Below are 18,691 nucleotides of genomic sequence, written 5' to 3' on the forward strand. Positions count from 1 at the left end.
TATAGTAAAACCTTTATTTTTTTCTCAAGTCAAAAAAAAAAAAAAAAAAGATACAGAGAATGAGATATTGGATTGATATCTATACAGTGGCAATTTATTTTTAATTTAAACATTCCTACTCCCAAGACACCCTGCCCAGTCTTTCAACTCAAGAAAACCCTCTCTTTTGACACACACATGGGAGTCCTGGTATGTTGAATTGACTGGACCACACAGGTAAATCAATGGAATATGGTGGTAGTGGACAAAGTCACCATGTCATGAGGCGATGATGGAAGAGACCAACTGCATGAATTTCAACAGTGTATTGCCAACACTTCTATTCATTGCAGGTGGTACAGTCAATTCAAAATCACTTCTGTTGAAAACACATTTGGTAGACAGGACAAGTTGTAGCAAACACGTTCCCGACCACGAACCGGATAAAAATCGTGACAAATTCAGAACACATCCAAGTTCCAGTCCCATCATGGAATTCTACAGGCATAGAATCCCCCCAACCCAGGTACGAACATTAGTAGAAAAAGGACAAACATCGATTTCAAAAACAACCAGGATCACTTGTGGATGAACAAGGGGAGGGAGGAGACCCAGCTAGTCCAATCAAAAGTCGGGGGGAAACTTGTATTGCTTGGATGGAGTATCCATGTTCCATAGTCAAACAGGCACGAGAATCAAAACACTCATCACCTTTATCAAACTAGGCCTAGTAAAGTGTAAGAGCACCTGGAAGCAAACGCAGTGTGTCTATGCTTGGTGGTTTTCATAATCTTCAAGGATTCACTGTCACACTAATGTAGTGGGTAGAGGGTTATAGAGGCCAAAAGTGCTCTGAAATGTCTGGTCTCATAAAAATCACTGAACTGAAACTTCGAGAGGTTTGTTAACCCAAACGAGGGCTTATGTCGCCCTCCAGTGTCCAAGAGCGTAACTGACAAACACTAAACTGAACATGAACCTGTCTGTCAACCTAAACTTCCCATTTTCTGCCTGAACCATAGTATAGCCACTTAGCTGTAACATTTACAGTAGGCTATGAAGCGTCACAAATGGACTGCATGCAACATTTTCCTTTTTATATCTTAAAGCAGTAATCAGCAGTTGAAACAAAGCGTCCTCCCCACCACCGTTTCGGTAAAAAGCTGGGGCTGGAGAAATGTAACCACTCAAATTCAAAGACAGAAATGGATGCAAGGACTGACCATCCATGATATCAAAATTAGTTCTAATCATGCTAAGGCTATAGAGTGTTTGTTTACAATGTTAAGTTTCATATTTTGGGTTCTGGCAGGGTACGACAGTTGAACTTAGCTAACGCAGCATTTATTTATAAGTTATATTCTTCAAAAATCAATGGGTATATATCAATTTATGTATCCAAAAATGGAGGTAGAAACTGCTGATTTCCCCTTTAAATGAGAATGCGGTGGCCATCTTGGCCCAACTTCGAGCCGGAGTGGCAGAAACTGAACAAAGCCATTGGGAAACAGAATGGAAAAGAGATCACGGGGAAACCTAACTTACTCCCCTCCGTCCCCTGCCCCTTCATCCAAAGTACCTGAACACAGACCCTCTTTGCAAACAGCTCTTACAAAGTCACCAGAAGCAACAAAAAAAACAGGAAATAGAAAAACAAAATTGAATCTGAATTTCTCCATTCTTATTCACACAGACGAATAATAGTACTTTTCCCTCTTAAATACATTTTATGAGCGAGTCCAAACTAAGTAAAGTAGAGAACTCATTTACAATTCCTAATTAGAATTATGGAACAAGGTGGGAGGGATTTCAAATAAGAGATCTTCAACTTAAAACGGGAAGATTAAAAATGTATTAACAGGTTGCTACTCATGCAGAAACAATGACAAAAGCAGCGACGCCAACCAACTAGTATCCCTCGTCCACCCATAAACACTCCATTCTCTCTTAAAAAACAGAATGACAATTGTCAGATATTATTACTAAGTCTTCCATAAACCCAAATTTGACCAGTGTTTTAAAAAAGTGGTTTGCTGGAAAAAAAAAAAAAAAAAGTTTTTTGCTGTTGAACACAACTCATCTAACGGTGAAGGGTACAGGGATGCTGGTGGGTGTTTTGACATCTTTCTTGTTCGACTTTAGGTGGGGGAGGGTTGAGGGGAGAAAGGGTTTATTTGGAACGTCGTGGAGAGGTTAAAAAATGGCAATACCATCTCCACGGAAAGCATATTTTGCCCAGTACACCAGTCGCTCTCTCTCTCAGCATCTGTGGCCTGACCCTCTCCCGTCCTAGGCGATCTTCATTTGCAGCCCTGTACTTAGTGCTGCAAGGAATACAACTACTCTTTTCACCTGCAGTATTCAAGCAACCCCGTTCCAGTACTACTTGAACTCCACTGTTCTGAACTGCAGATTAGTAATAGTGTTTCAATTCTGTTCAATCCAATTCCGGTCAACTCATCTCCTTCAACTCTGGCCTGTCTTCTGACATAAAAATGAAAAAAAAAATAAATCCGCTCTTTTTTCTTCCAACCAAAACTGGCAGCAACAACTTTACATTTAGAAAAAAAAAACTAAAGATAATGTACGTTTTAGTAAAATATGCAATAAAGAATCAGCTCAAGTCCTCTAGTTTCTCTTTTTTTGGGGGGAAGCTTAAAAGCTTTTTTAAGGAGATAAATACAATCCACTGGTAGCTTTTCAAAGGCTTTTGGCAATACTCGAGCTCCCCCGTACAACTATACATCAACACTGAAGAGATCAGAGAAAGACTGGGTACAGGTAAACAGGGGGGTGGGGGGGTTGAAAAGAGGGACGTTTTTGTCAATGTGGTAACCACATCGCTCTCTCCCTGCTTTCTCCTGGGTTCTTAACTTTGCTTCAACACCCGCGTGAACATTAAAAACCAAAACAAAATGTGTAGTTCAAAAGGCAGCCTTATTCCCCTTGCTAAACAGTTCAAGTCTATCAAATACATAGTAGTAAATATTTTAGGGGGCCCTCCCCCGAGATGGAAGAGGCTGGGGTACAGTGGTCCGAGGGAGGGTCCCCAAAATAAAATAAATTCACAAGTGGGACCCCCAGGGTTTTTTTTTGTCATGACTCTCCAAGGCCAAACCACTAGCACTACCAGCAGAGGGGCTATCCTTCAGTATTACAGCCCCAGTCCAGGGGCTTTGAGTAGGGCAGTGAGAGGCTCCTCAGCCCCCTCTCTTCCTCCTGGCTCCCTCAGTTGTTCTCCTCGTCACTGTCATCTGGGCTGATGGCCGGGCTGGTGAGGGTGAAGCTGGGCGAGGGGTTGCTGTAGCCCGGAGACAGGGGGCTGTAGGTGGACCCTTTGGGGCTAGTGGGCGAGTAGGTGGGGGAAGTGGGAGAGTATTTGGGTGAGGTTGGGGAATAGGTTGGGGAGGTGGGGGAGTACTTGGGGCTGGTGGGGGTGTAGGTGGGCGAGGTGGGGGAGTAGGTGGGCGACGTGGGGCTGTACTTGGGGGTCGTCGGGGAGTAAGTCGGGGAGGTGGGTGAGTATTTGGGAGAGGTCGGAGAGTACTTGGGCGAGGTGGGGGAGTATTTGGGGGAGGTGGGGGTGTACTCTGGAGAGCTGGGCGAGTAAGAGGGGGACGTAGGTGTGTATTTGGGGGAGGTGGGTGAGTAGGAAGGAGAGCTGGGGCTGTAGGAGGGAGAGCTGGGGGTGTAGGTGGGCGACTGGGGGGTGAACCGCGGGCTAGAGGGAGAGTAGGACGGAGAGGTGGGAGAATAAGAGGGGGAAGTGGGGGAGTAGTTGGGGCTGGTGGGGGTGTAATTGGGGGAGGTGGGGGAGTAGGAGGGAGAGGTGGGGGAGTAAGAGGGGGAGGTGGGGGAGTAACTGGGCGAGGTGGGGGTGTAGTTGGGTGAAGAGGGGCTGTAGCTTGGAGAGGTGGGGGAGTAAGAGGGGGAGGTAGGGGAATAGGAGGGGGAGGTAGGGGAGTAGGAGGGTGAAGTGGGTGAATAAGAGGGGGAGGTAGGTGAGTAAGAGGGTGAGGTGGGGGAGTAGCTAGGCGATGTGGGGCTGTAGCTTGGAGACGTGGGGCTGTAGCTTGGGGAGGTAGGGGAGTAGGAGGGAGATGTGGGGGAGTAGGAGGGGGAGGTGGGGGAGTAAGAGGGGGAGGTGGGGGAGTAACTGGGGGACGTAGGGGAGTATGAGGGGGAGGTCGGGGAGTAGCTGGGGGAGGTGGGTGAATAGGAGGGTGAGGTGGGGCTGTAGTTGGGGCTGGTGGGAGAGTAAGAAGGGGAGGTTGGGGAGTACGAGGGGGAGGTTGGGGAGTAGCCCGGGCTTTGCGGGGTGTATCCCCCAGGAGAGCGGGGCTCGTAGGCCGGGGAGGTGGGAGAGTAGTTGGGAGACATGGCACCTCCTGGAAAAGTAAACAAGGAATTCATTCCAAAACGGTCCTGTGTCAGTTGATATTTCAAACCAAACTGGGTGTTTTGTATGGTGACTAACCTGGAGAGGGGATATAGGGGCTGGCTGGCCCCGGGGACCCAGGAGATCCAGGGGTAGGGGACCAGGCCGGGGAGTAGCCTGGAGAGAAGCCACTGGCGTCGGACGCTGCGCTGGGAGAAAAGCCTGCAGCTCCAGGGGTCATCCCGCTGCCTGGAGGTCAAAGAGTCAGAGAATGAGTTAATGGAACAGTACAGTAGGTGGTATGGAATACGTTGTACTACCAGGATATTGTCAAAGTCAACTCAGTTTGGGGCTTACCGATGCTGGGGGACCAGGCACCGTAGGCGGGGGTGGCTCCAGTGTTCCAGGGGGTCATGGCTGGAGACATGCCACTCATGGGGCTGGGCGCAGAGCCAAAGAACATTCCGGTGGCTAACAAGAGGAAATAGAGAAGGAGAGACGTACCGACATTTCATTATCTAAAAGTCTGGATACTTTGTGTATCTATTTTGCTTAGAATGTCAGCTTTTTCCAACATAGTTACACTCAGAACTTAATCAAATCTTAGACAAATTGGTCTGCACCAGTCCATTTCTGACCTCACATCTGTCTAAATTCAAACCTTGGGAGTTGATCTGGTGATGGGAACAGCGTGAACAATTACGTTTAAAGTCAGACTGCGCGGAAAACAACTTCTCCATTATACTCTCGGCCACTCACGTCCAGCCACGCTGATCCCGGGGATGTTGGTGGGGATCTCCATGCCGTATTTGCACTTCTCAGCGTCCAGCAGCAGGTCGAAGCAGCCTGTCCCGCAGGGGGCCAGCTGGCCCAGCATGATGTTCTCAGACACACCCTTCATGGGGTCACTCTCCCCGTGGGACGACGCCTCCATCAGCACATCCACCTGGGACAGGGAGGATGTTGACGGTGAGTGGTGGAGTACACAGGGTGCTGACACAAAATCATTTGAATTTTATTGTTTAACCTTTTGTTTATACTGATTCCTTTCATTGAGATAAAAAAAATCATCTGTCATCAGAGACGTGTTGGTCTAGTCGAGGTTGGTAACTAGAACGCTCCTATGAAGTTCTCAAAGGAGGGAACTTTATGGATAATGTAGCTAGTGGAAGAGCCAACTGACGACTGTCGTAAAATGGTAAGTACGACCTACTGACACAATACTGGACCATAAAACAACCAAGTCCCATCGCCCCCCCCCCCCTTCCCTCCCTCCACTTTCCCCAGTCCGAAACACTCACAGTCTCCTCAAAGGAGCACTTCATGAGGGGTCCCGTGTCCTGTCTGTTGATGCCGTGACGCGTGATGGCCATCAGGTGACCGCGGCAGGTCATGGTGTCGCAAAGCAACGACAAGTGGCGGTAGTTGACGTAGGAACCGTCAAAGGAGATGACGTGGTTCAACTCCCTCTCCAGAGCCTTGCGCACAGCCTCGATACCCAGTACCTAGAAAGGAGGGGAGGGGGGGGATGAGTAATGATATCCCCCAAAAATGTTTTGACTATGCTGTTATTTATGTACTTCTCAGGTTTAGCAGTAAAGTAGCGATGAATAGGTTTAACAATGTCGAGTTGGAATTCGTTTAACTCCAATAGAGTGCTTTGGTGAATATAAACTTGAAAGTATAGCCAAAATTGTAACGGACATTTAAACTGGTCCCTTACGACAGACAATACAAATCAGAAATCATATTAAAAAAAGTCTGTTGTAACCGTCGGTAACTACAATAGTTACCTAAACTACTGTAGCTAGCTATTGTAACTATCACAGCCATTTGTAACGATGGTATCTATCTGTTATCGTCGGTGACCGTAGTCTAATCGGTACTATTATAATCGATCGGTTACTATCATAACTTGCGTGGCTATCCAACTGTGGTACCTAACCGTACCGTGAAGATCTCTACGATGTCGTTGGAAGTGGTTCTGACGGGGTCCACGTCCTTCTCGCTGAGGACCCTCATCAGTCCCACGCCGTCTGTCTCCAGGATCCACTCCTGCAGGGCCTTGAACTCTCCCTCCTCTGTAATGATGATCTTCTTCTTGTTGTCCGTCTGGGGCAAGTGCATGTACACCTAGGGGAGAGGAGGCAGGGGAAGTACTATAGATCAATAGAATTATAGTAATATTAATGATCTTGGTAGGTTACTGCCATGTTGTTTAGGTCAATCAGTTCGTATGAGATATCGAAGACTATTGGGTGCAGAGATGTTAAAACGCTGCCATTGCGCAGTTTTAAAAAAAGGAACAAAGTACGTGTTTGTGTGACCCCCTCCGTTACCTTGCTGATCTGCTCGATGCCCTGCAGCGTCATGTCCGTCAGCATGTTGGATTCGATGCACCTCAGGAACACGTCGTCGTCCATCTTGTCCACCACCTCCTCATCCTCGTGGAATTTGTTCTCGTCGCTGTTCATGATACGGATTCGCAGAACCAGCTTCTCGGCGTTGTCGTCATTGAAGATACAGTTCAGGTCGTCTCCGAAACCTTCGGGAAGAGAGGTCGCATATAGCGATAAGGTGCGTGGGGTGGGGTTCCTTTTAACCGGAATGCTTCATTATATACTCAAATAAAGTATTGGAAGTGTGTGTGTGTGTGTCCCCACCTGCATTGATCTTCTCAGCGATCTGCTCCATGGTCAGCTTGCGGTCAGTCATGTGTTTGCGGTCGAGCTCAATGCGGAGCAGCCAGGGGGAGATGCGGGTCACGTCGAAGTCGGGCATCTCATAGTAGACATTGACCCACTCCTGGTCCTCCGTCACCACCGTACTCTGGGGGTTAGGGTCGTAGTAGATGGCCGTGTTGGCCGTCACCTGGCAGGAGGGGGGGAGGATGGTTGGTTAATTATCGTAAAAATCAGTAAGCAACCTGTAAAAGCAGATATTGTAATAACTTAAAATGTATTAATAACATTTAATAATCTCTTAAAGTAAAACAAGGCGTGAGAAATAAATGTCCGCCTGACAAATCACCTTTCTGAGGGTGGTGTGTTCCAGGCGACAGAGGATATCCTTGGCCCTCTCGGCGTCGCGGGCTGCCTGGCCCAGCAGGAACACGGTGAGGGAGGGGGTCTTGGGCCGCTTGGAGATGTTAATCAACTCCTTGAGACGCGGCACGCCCAGGGTGACGTTCTTGGCCGACACGCCGGCGTAGTGGAAGGTGTTCAGGGTCATCTGGGTGGCGGGCTCTCCCAACGACTGGGCAGCTAACGCCCCCACCATCTCACCCGGATGGGCCTAGAGGAGGGAGAAGAAGTGTTCAGAATAAAATGATGGAATTAGATTAGTGTAATGACAGAAAACAGAAAAGCCCAGCATGGATTCATTCCTAAATTATGCTGTAAAAAAAGATCCTAGATCACGCTCTAGGCTTGGTTTTCTACACTGTCCATATACATCTAATCCCATCTCTTTAGTTCATAGCAATCCGTTTAGGTGTTGACCCTCGATCTCCCCCTTTCAACCTCTCCCAGCACACTGTGTGAGTGAGTGAGAGTGAGAGAGAGAAAAAGAGATTCAACTCACAATGGATTGGTTGAATTTGGACTCAATTTCCCCCAGCAGCCAGTCGTAGGCCTCGGTGCTCAGTCTGAACTCGTCTGTCATGCGTCGGGAGCTCAACGTGGAGCGCAGGTGGATGTTGAAGAGCAGCGTGGCGTTCTGCTGGGCCTGTCTGCTCAGGTGGTCCTCGCCGTTCACAATCACCAACTTCTTACTCAGCTCCTGGACACCTGAGGCATGCAGACAAGAGCAGGGAGAAGTTTAAGAAGGTCATACGGGTCATTCTAGATCTTATTTATCCTGGCTAGTGGTCCAGAGAAAATTGCTTCGAGAGCTTTTGATTTGGTACCAAGACTGCAGAAATGTCAACGCAATTTACTTGGTTACTGAACAAAAAGTGTTGCAAATTCTTGTCTTTCGTAGCTAGAGCTGCGGTTTACACTAAAAAAGTGTAATCAACCTTTCAAAACGATATGGCACATCTTTAGGGGGTTTCTTCAAATATTATGTTGGCAGCAAAGTGTACGAGTGTGGTAGATACCTACCCTGCACGACCCGTAGGGGGTTGAGGTCTGTGGGGGTGCGGGGGTTGATCCTGAAGATCTTCTGGGCGTTCCAGATCATCCTGGCCAGATTGCAGGGCAGCACCACCTAGTGGGGAGCAGGGACATGTCACCTTTAGTGTTGGACAGCCCTGTTGCGTTGGTCTGAACCAGTGGAATATGCTAGCAGTGGTGACGTGTGTGAGAGTACATGGAAGGGAATGAGTTATGCATGTGTGCGCGTGGAGAACCTGGAGATGTACGCCAGGTGTATGCGCAGATGTGCCCGTGTGCAAATGAGCCAGGATGTGAACACATACGCTACTGTAACTTGTCCCGAACTGGGTTAATTCATTTTTCCTGTGTTATCCCCCCGCCACCCCAATATTACAATGAAACGTTGAGAGAGAAAAATAGATGTTCTGTCCGTGTCAATGCTTAAAGGCCCAGTGTAGTCAAAAATGTGACCGCTGATTGAAATCAACCATAGTTATTTGATGAGAAGACTAACGGCTGCACTGTGCCTTTAAGGCTTGCGATTTGCCTGTTGGAGACCCCTGTGCTAGTGTGCCTCTCTCTCCTCTCTCCCTCACCTTGCTGTCCCCAGTGGGGAAGATGGCCCTCAGAATCTCTCTGTCCTCCTTCATCTTCTCATACTCCCTCTCCAGGGCACTTTGCACCTGAGCGTTGGTCATCACGTCCTTCACCACGTCCTCCTGCAGGGTGCGCCTCAGAGCCCGCTCGTTGGTGCAGTCAAATCTGAACCTAGTGGCCCCGAGGGTGGATTAGGGAAGGATGAGATAAGACACAGACAGAGAGTTCAGGCAGTTGACCGTGGACAGTGAGCTGCTGTTTTTAAGACCGTCCTATAGTAGTGATTAGACAGAGGGTTTAGCATTAGGGCATGGGTGATTAAGGTCGTGGAGAGGTGAAGTCTATGATATCCAATGTCACACGGTCAACCAATAGGAGAGGAAAGCTTGTACTAGTTGTTTTTTTAAACGAGTACAATCAATCATCGAATGACTAAGATGGTATACAGCATTAAACACATTCATAGACCTCAATGAGTGCACAAGCCTGGTGTCAGATCAGTTTTCCCTGTATAGCCAACTTCTAGTTCCGACTGCATTGTCGGAACTAGAAGCACAAGCATTTCGCTACACTCGCATTAACATCTGCTAACCATGTGTATGTGACAAATAAAATTTTATTTGATCATATGGTCATTGGCACGACAGTGACCAGCTTTGGGAATTGGCCTGACAGCTCCAACAAATCTAGTACCCTTATCCACCATTGTACTTCCCCGTCCCACTCTCTCGCCACTCACTTCTTCTCGAAGGCCTTGTTGGAGGGTTTGAGCGTAGCCATGTTCTGGAACTCCACAGCCTCCCCGGCCAGGCCGTCCTCTCCGTAGCGCAGCTGCACCACCTGGTTGATGGAGTTCCTCACCGTGGCGTCGTACTTCACCATCACAGACTCCATGGACTTGATCAGACGACGCTGGATGTAACCTGAAGGACATCAGATGAGGACCGAGGTTAGAAGAGTCATTTAAACCTGAGGGGAAAATCTACCTACTGAACTATCATTGCGGTCATGCGTCTCCTCTCGCTAATCGTGCAGGGATCGTACCAGTCACCCCTTCATTAACAAGCGCTTCTAATCAGCTTATACCCTAACCTCTACCCCATGCCTCTCCCCCTTCAAATCACCAGTCGCTGTCCCCAACATCTTCCCCCGCATACTCTCAGTATGTTTTGTCAGTACAGGATCTTATTTTAAAATGTATGTAGTCCTTGAGCTGTTCTTGACATAATACAGAACATTAATAGACATGTTTCATGTTGTGTGGACCCCAGGAAGAGTAGCTGCTGCTTTCGCAACAGATAATGGGGACCCTTAATAAAAAAATAAACTCTTGCTTCCCCCCCCCCCCCCCCTTCACTCACCAGTCTCGGCGGTCTTCACAGCCGTGTCGATAAGCCCCTCCCTGCCACCCATGGCGTGGAAGAAGAACTCTGTGGGCGTGAGGCCGGCTAGGTATGAGTTCTCCACGAAGCCTCTGCTCTCGGGGCCGTAATCATCCTTGATGAAGTGGGGGAGAGTTCGGTGCTTGAAGCCGAAGGGGATACGCTTACCCTCCACGTTCTGCTGCCCCACCACCGCAATAACCTGAGGGCCAGCGAGATGGAGATGAGGGACAGACGGTAGAGAAAGAAAAAGTGTGCGAGGTTACGGGGTGTAAATCGAAGCCCGTTATCATCCCTAGAGGAACACCGTGTGCCATTTGAAAATCCACCGACGTCTGAAACAATCCTGGGCCGTGTTCAGTAGGGCACACCGTAGTGTAGCGTTTCAAAACACTTGTAACAGGGGGGGAAAAGGCATTTGACTTTTTTTTGGGGGGGGGGGGGGGGGTGTCCCTGGACGTACCTGAGAGATGTTAATCTTGGAGCCTTTGGAGCCAGCCACCACCATAGACTTGAAGTTGTTGTACTCAGACAGGGACTTCTGGGCGGAGGAACCCGTTTTGTCACGGGCGTCGTTTAGGATGCGATTCACCTGGTTCTCAAAGGTCTGCCTCAGCGTGTTGCCAGGGGTGGGCTCCAACTCGTTGTTGTGGGCCTTCTCAATGACCTGGAGAGGAATACAGGAAGAAAATGAAGGGAGTTCGAGACAGAGGGGCTCACATCTTTTATTCCATTCTATATTATCTCAAAAGGAATTTCCAGAGGTTGTCCCCACCGTGAATACAAGAGGATTTATTTTTTAAGGAACATTCTGGAAGTTTGAAGGCATATTTCAGAGTCACCGTGAGAGAAGGGACCTACCTCTATTACATCCTGTTTGGCCTTCTTGATGGTGTTCTGGATGTCCAGGTACGTCTTCGCATCAGCAATGGAGTCACCAATACCGATAGAGGCACCTACAGAGAGAAAATATGAATATTAAGAAAAACAGGGTAACAGTGACTAAAATATCTGCAATTAGAGGAATTTAACCCCTAACCCCAAAAATAGAACAGATTCATTTATGACTTCAAGTGGATTTCAAAGGAGTTGCCTTTCTACCCACTGATGCCCTCTTCCCAGTGCCCACTCAGCCCAGGTCCTTACCCTCAATGAGCAGCCAGTTGTTGACCACCGTCTGGATGTTGGAGTAGAAGAGGCGGGTGACGTCGTGGCCCATCTCCAGGAAACAGATGTGGACCAGGGAGCCAGCAGAGGTACCCAGTGACTTCTTACACAGAATGCCCATGATCAGCTCCCCGTTCTCCACTATCACCTGGGGAAACAGACATGACATTAGATCATAGTATTTTACACACATTGGGTTAGGATCCATTCATGGTTCTGTGTTAGGTGTGGCTAGCGTTCTGGCACAAAATGGCTGCCTTTTTACACATTTGTGGTAAAGTGCTAGCATTCTAAGATGGGAACTTATAAACCACAATGTAACTAAAAAGAAAGTACACAATAAAAGCCTGTATTCCGCACACACTACAACATTTGTTCTACAAATCCTCCTTGTCACGAGAATCTCAGGGTGTTTCGCCAGTTTAGTGTTCCTACCTTGGTGTCCCCGGGAGAGATGTGCTTGTAGGGCCCACTGTCCTCCTCGTCTGGGTGGGTGCTGTGTGTTCGGATGGCGTTGATGTGGCCCGGGATGATAAGGCTGAAGATCTGCTTGCCCGTCCAGAGCGGCCTGGGCTTCAGGATGGCTGGCTGGGGCACCTTGCCGTCCCACGTGGACAGGAACATCAGGAGATTCATCACATCGCCCTGAGGGACAGATCATATTAGCGAATAAGTGGAAGAAAGACATGTGTGTTTGGGGCTGATCTATCCCTTTAAAAACATTGCCCTCCTCACCCTCTCTAGGAAGACGTCCCTTTTGGTGAACTTGCGCACGGCGGTGAGGGTGTCCTGCACGATGCCCATGACAGGCCTGTTGGACTGGGGGGTGACGATCATACGAGGCACCATGGCAAGCTCCTGGATCTCAGCTCTCGTTTCCAGGGATTGAGGGAGATGCAGGTTCATCTCATCCCCGTCAAAGTCAGCATTGTACGGAGTGGTTACACTGTGGAACAGGGGCAGAGTAGTTAATGTCACCTTCCAGGATCCGTTTTATGTCATATGGTCAATGTGTTCTCGTTTGCTTAAAAAAAAAAAATTGTGGGGGGGGGGGGGGGATTGAGCCGAGAAAAATCATCCGATACTACATGAGCACTAGTCCCAATCCTGAAATAACATTTGTTCTGTATCAACTCTCTACCCAACATTCTTGTCAGTGTTTACGCCAACAAACACCCACTCGGGTATCTGGGTGTAGTCTGAAACAGGGATAATTCTAGACTTGATAGATGTACCTGAGGTTCATTCGGAAGGTGGACCAGGGAAGGATTCGGACTCTGTGCCCCATCATAGACATTTTATGTAAAGTGGGCTGTCTGTTGAAGATGATGATGTCACCGTCGCACATATGTCTTTCCACCTGATGGGAACAAAAACGAGTTCATAAAAGTGACATTGCATTACATCAAGTCCAAGTCACTCGGTAAACATTCCACAAATGACGACCATCTCGTCTTTTGAGGGTCACCTTGTAGCCGATCTGGAGGTGAAGGTCACTTGGTTTGGGGTGGAACCGCAAGTCGATTCTGTCCCCGTTGTCTCGGATGATATATTTGGCTCCAGGATACTGGCTGTTGCCTCTGCGCACCAACTCCTGTAACCTGGTGACATATAGGACTGTCAACATTAGAACCAACACACGGTCAGTTTAAACACTAAACAATTGGTTTAGTCTCTCTGCCGTACCTGTCAATGTTAAAGGGCGTGACGATTTCTGGGAAAGTCATGTTGGCGGCGATGGAGCGCGGGACGCCCACTTGGTCGATCTGCAGGTTGGGGTCGGGGGTGATGACGGTTCGGGCGGAGAAGTCCACACGTTTCCCCATCAGGTTACCTCGGACTCGCCCCTCCTTCCCCTTCAGACGCTGTTTTAAGGATTTGAGCGGGCGGCCCGATTTTTGCATTGCCTGGGAGTTAAGAGAACGTTCAATATCAGCACAAGCAGATTCAGAACAGAGCTGGCGATCCTTCACAACTATCAGCAATCACTGAAAATGAAATAAACCCAGTTATTATGGGTTGAATAGGTGGTCTTATGGGTCTAACAAAAGAGCACTTTTAATCGTATTCTTTAGTCTTACTTTAATATATGTTGACAGTGTTCAATTCAAACAAAGACAGTAAGACTACATATCTATAGTAACAATCCACATTGGCATGGGTAAGTAGTACAGTAATGTTGTGCCAATTGGTGCCCTCAAGTGTCACTGCTACTGTGCGTACCCTGGGCAGGCCTGGCAGCTCGTTGTCCACCATGGTGGCCACGTGGAACTGCAGCAGCTTCACGTCCTCGGCGATGACGTGGGCCGCCGCGCCGCTCTGCTCGTTCCGCCGCAGCTGGTTGTTGATCTTGACTATGTCGGCCAGCTTGTGTGTCAAGTCGTCCTGGGTGACAGGGAAAGGGACACGACGCGGTTAAACGACGATGGTAAAACAAATGAGTTGAACAATCTCAACAGCGGCAAGAAAAATGACCCGAAAGTCACCAAACACCGTTCAATTCTTGACATTTTGGGGAAAACTCTTCAACGGCTAGTCATTCTTCCTCACCTGGTTACGGGCGGAACCCTGCATGACGACGGCGGGCCGGACAGCTAGCGGCGGCACAGGGAGTACCGTGACAATCATCCACTCGGGCCGGGAGAACTTGGGATCAAGGCCCAGGATGACGTCCTCCTCGTCCGAGATGCGTTTGAAGATCTCGTAGACACGCTCGGGGCTCAGCAGGATCTTCTTCTCCTGTGAGTCCTCGTTCACGTGCTTCCACTCAGCATACAGCTCCAGGCCCGACCGGCGGATACGCGGCTGGTAGCGCCCGCAGCCACCATGGCCCTGGGAGAGTGAAGGAGAGTGTGTGTTACAAGAGGACCATGAGGAAATAAAAGATCTTACTACGTGAGATGAATATGTGTTTAAGTATTGATGGCCTACAAATGACAAGCGTCCCCGCTGACTGACAGTACCTTTTCCTTAGTGATGTCCTCACTGTCGTGCTCCACTCCAAACTTGTTATCCATCTCCTCTCCGCCCTCGCAGATGTTCTTGCCTTTACACAAGTCATACACGTGGGTCAGACGCTTCCTGGGCTGTCCCTTGGACTTCTGCAGGATGTCTTTGATCTTTGGATTATTCTAGAAGGAAGGAGACACCAGGGCCTTTCTTTAACGTTGCAGATAGAAATACCACATATAGAGCCAACGTGATTCCTTATTCTACATGTCAGAGATGCATGTTCGTTCAACATAGCATATTTATATCTGAACGTTTCAAAGCGGTACATCCTGCTGAACACGCCCCATCGCATCAACAAGTCAATGGAATATGTGTAATATAATTCCATGTAAGGACCAACATGTAATCATTAGTATGCCTTGATCCATAATTCTTATACCCATCAAATAAAAATCAGTTAGATATGAGTATATGCCGTGTTAAATATTCTGTGTATGCTGTGCGGCGTAGAAGTAGGCGTATTGTTTTTTGTCTGGAGTGTGCCATGTTGTGAGCATCACAAGTACTGAATACGGGAGCAGATTGGTACATGTTACATATAGGTTGTGTAGCGGTAGTGTGAGGAAGGAATGGAGGGTTACGGACCGTGTCGACCAGTAGCTTGGAACAGGAGTAGCAGACACACCGGAGGACCTTCATGATCTTGTTGACGAAGCCCACGTGGAACACCGGCTTCGCCAGCTCTATGTGGCCGAAGTGGCCCGGGCATTCTGTCATGTTACCTGAACAGCGAAAACAACTATGTTTAAAAAAAAAAAAAAAAACATTCCAGCACAGTAGTGGTGGCCTTAACCACAAAATTACAACATTCTGGTAACTTCCTGTACCTGCACATGTTTGACACCTTCCGGATCGTTCGATGACCCCTTGTCTGGGGTCCATCAACCCACCGAGTTTGGGACGCCCTCCTTCTGTGGTCTCGGGGTACTTGATTCCCCCTTCTGTGACAGACATCCGTTTCTAGAGGGAGAACCATGGTCAACATCAATTCCGGTACCAAAAAATAAATAGCCTAAGTAAATACACATAGAACAGTAAAGCAGTCACAAGTTTACAGACATTGGAAAATGGCTTACATATTTCTCAAACCAACTTTTAAGGTCAGGTGAAACTCCTTCAAAACAAATAACCCCTGCGAAATCAGTGATTGAATCAAGATATGACAGCCGTACCTACTCCTCTATAAGAACATTGGTACACTTCGATCAGTTGCATTTCTAAACCAGCATTGATACTTGGACAAATCAATTGATGTCCAACTAATTGGATAAAATCAATTGAGGTGAGCAAATTGACTAGAGGATTATGTAAACAATGTATTCTATTGCCAAGACACCATTATTCAAAAACTAATAATAAAACATAACGTAAAGAAAACATGCATAGCTTTGACTTTAATGACGTTACCTTTTATTATGATATACCACATATAGATTACAACAAGAGGGAACATCTAGTGTTAGTGAATGTAACTTTCTGGGAACAGAACAAAATATCCAAGTTCATTAAAGTAGCTAAATGTATTTGTTTACATGTATTTTCAAAATAAAAAGGGAGTTTGATTCATGACATATATGGTTTAGCTCAGATGGAAAATACTGTGTGTGCTGAAAGTTTGTCGAACTTCCTACAACATGCTGTTGCTAGCTAGCTAGCTAGCTCAAGCTCCAACATGGCTTAGCTAGCTAACATTAGCTAGGCTAGCTGTAAGCTACTTCCTTTGTAGCACATCCATTGTCATCAATGATACATTCTAGGTATAGTCATGTAAAAGTAAGATCAATGTGAGAACGTTCAGAAAGTAAACGAATCCCCCCACCCCAAAGCAAAACCTACAAGCTCATCTGGGCTGATGATGCCGAATTGCACTCTCTTGATGAGGCGCAATGGGCATGCGCTGTCGCCGGAGGGCGGTCCGTGCATCCTGTCTATTCAAAGAGACGCGTCCTCCCTCGGCACGCCGCTTTTGTAAGAAGGAATAGCTTTAAATTGTCACCAGGACTCTGGCCAGACCGCCAAAGGTGACCGGAATGTCTCCGAAAGCGATATCCTGAGAACCCACGTTGTTTACTGCCTTAGGAGTCTATTTATTTACGCTTTACTCCTATCTACTATGACTACCAGCTGTCCCCCTTTCTTTTCCTGATCTACACTCCAGCGCGCTCTAAGCGCATCTGAGCTTGAAAACGGCCAACGCGTGTTTATATAGACAGGAGACTTTGGTACAGGTTGACACACTCAACGAAGCAGGGGCTGAACAGTCAGGAGGCGGGTTATGGATCTGTGTAGTAAAACGTTAATTGGCTACACAGGATCACAACATGAATAATGCATTTCATAAGACGCATGACCAATGGCAGCTTACGTTTTCTTTATTAACCAATTGAAACATAAGGCGGGCACTAAATTGGCTGACATGTTCACCATTGGTCAGATCAGAGCAGAGGAGGGGCTACAACGTAGATTTGGTTGTAGTTCTATTAATATTCAATAAGATGCCGTGTGGTTGGTCAATTATAATATTAATGTACATTAGTACATAAAGATTGACCAATGGCTATAGAGATATGATGGCGTTGGGATAACCTTCGTTAAACCCGCCTTGTTCCCGATCTTTGCCGAATTTTACCGATTCGTAATTTTTCCCTCTAAGCAAAACTAAAAAAAATCTGTCTTGTCTCGTTCGTCTCGCTCTGGATCAGCTACGACTCTGGAAAAAGAAGCTTGCGCATGAGGCCTACCTCGACCTTTCGTAAATCAAAGGCATATTTAACTAATTTGTTCTTTGTTTTGTATTTAAAACCAGTTTATTGTAGTTCGTTTTCGACCTTTTTTAAGAATATGTCGAAATTACTGTTATTTTATGACAACATTTTGGTTTTTACGGGACTATGCAAGAATCCTCGGTCTCCAGTATCAAGCGATCAGTGTTCTTTTCAGTACTTCAACTGGGAAAGTCTGGGGAAAGCCTGCGGTGTTAAATTACAATACCCGTGAAATACTTTACCATAATTCAAACGGAAAAGCTTGAAATACACGTTTTCAGAGCAAACGTCGTTATAATTTGTAATGTAAATGGATGATTTTTCTGAATTAGGGACGAGATTGGAAGGCCACGTTTAACGCAGTGACACAGCCTGGCTTTGGCGGTAAGAAGTGTCTTGTTAGCTAACAAAAGTCCATGCAAAATTAAAAAGGTATAGTTATGAACTAGTAACATCAACTAGTAAACTAAAATGTGGTTGGTGTTAAGTCAAGTATTAATGTTTTATTATCCTCAAGAGTTAGATAATCGCCTAAGAAGACTTAGTAGGTAACGTTGGCTTGTTGGAGATGCGGCCAGCTAGCAGCGTTACCCCTTTGTGGGAGCAAGCGAGCTAAACAGTGAAACCCGCCAGTTGGATACTGTAATTACTTAAGGATGGTAAATTAGCAACTTGTTTTAGATATTATTTTAGCGCTGATTTATTTGTTACAATGTCACCGATGCCAATATAGACGCATCTGATGGCTTTAATATGTTGTTTAGTTGGCAAACAAAAATGGCCACCGGGACTCCTGGGAGACCGGGTCGCTAACTAGCAAGCCAACCTCAAACACTGTGCCATGTTGTTCAAAGGCAAAACTTGGCGTGTAAATCCATAGGAAATACAGGGTGGCATTTAATGTTCGTTTTTATCATTTAGTTAACTACCTGACTTAAAGTTATTTATCCACATGTTGCGTGGTCTGTTAGCTGGCTGGCTAGCCAACCGAGTTGTAGACATGGTCAAAACACTATGGTCATGGTTTTGTCTGGCACTGTCAGAGCAGTGACATTTCATGTTAATATATTCAATATATGTACACATATTTAATAGGATACTTGACTATTTACACGAATATTTGTTTCCATGTCTGTATTGCTTGCTAGTAACAATAGTTACCAAATTGTTAACTTTGTACATTCGTTGGAACCTCGTCTCAACATGGCGGTGTTGTGACTGGTGCTTTTGCTTCTTGTTGGCAAGAAAAATGGAGTCTTGTTAGGTACCAGCTAACTTGAAAGTTTGCCTTCACCAGAATGGATTGAGCATGCC

The 18,691-nt window shown here is 47.0% G+C and overlaps 2 protein-coding genes across 4 annotated transcripts in view; one reads left to right on the forward strand and one right to left on the reverse strand.

The window, feature by feature from the left end:
- polr2a (RNA polymerase II subunit A) lies at positions 1 to 17,171 on the reverse strand. The gene is made up of 28 exons (XM_036987684.2): positions 16,449 to 17,171; positions 15,440 to 15,572; positions 15,198 to 15,334; positions 14,564 to 14,731; positions 14,151 to 14,432; positions 13,824 to 13,985; positions 13,287 to 13,507; positions 13,069 to 13,201; positions 12,836 to 12,960; positions 12,336 to 12,546; positions 12,036 to 12,245; positions 11,580 to 11,748; positions 11,295 to 11,389; positions 10,897 to 11,100; positions 10,413 to 10,635; positions 9,791 to 9,974; positions 9,051 to 9,222; positions 8,461 to 8,566; positions 7,940 to 8,145; positions 7,388 to 7,651; positions 7,021 to 7,228; positions 6,697 to 6,902; positions 6,308 to 6,490; positions 5,659 to 5,862; positions 5,117 to 5,303; positions 4,715 to 4,828; positions 4,457 to 4,606; positions 1 to 4,367 (listed from the first exon to the last, which is right to left on the reverse strand). The coding sequence occupies exons 1-28, from the start codon at positions 16,533 to 16,535 to the stop codon at positions 3,208 to 3,210; spliced, it is 5,904 nt and encodes a 1,967-aa protein (XP_036843579.1). The 5' UTR covers positions 16,536 to 17,171; the 3' UTR covers positions 1 to 3,207.
- The window catches only part of zbtb4 (zinc finger and BTB domain containing 4), a 25,916-nt gene continuing 24,361 nt past the window's right edge, over positions 17,137 to 18,691 (forward strand). Inside the window, exon 1 of one of the 3 annotated variants that reach the window (XM_036987694.2) lies at positions 17,137 to 17,761. The gene's annotated coding sequence lies outside the window, so the exon portion shown is untranslated. The remainder of the gene's footprint in view (positions 17,762 to 18,691) is intronic. The other 2 variants (XM_036987688.2, XM_090183922.1) reach the window with 2 other exon arrangements.

Source organism: Oncorhynchus mykiss, chromosome 9 (assembly GCF_057628025.1).
Source record: "Oncorhynchus mykiss isolate SJ-2025 chromosome 9, ASM5762802v1, whole genome shotgun sequence".
Classification (NCBI taxonomy): Eukaryota; Metazoa; Chordata; class Actinopteri; order Salmoniformes; family Salmonidae; genus Oncorhynchus; species Oncorhynchus mykiss.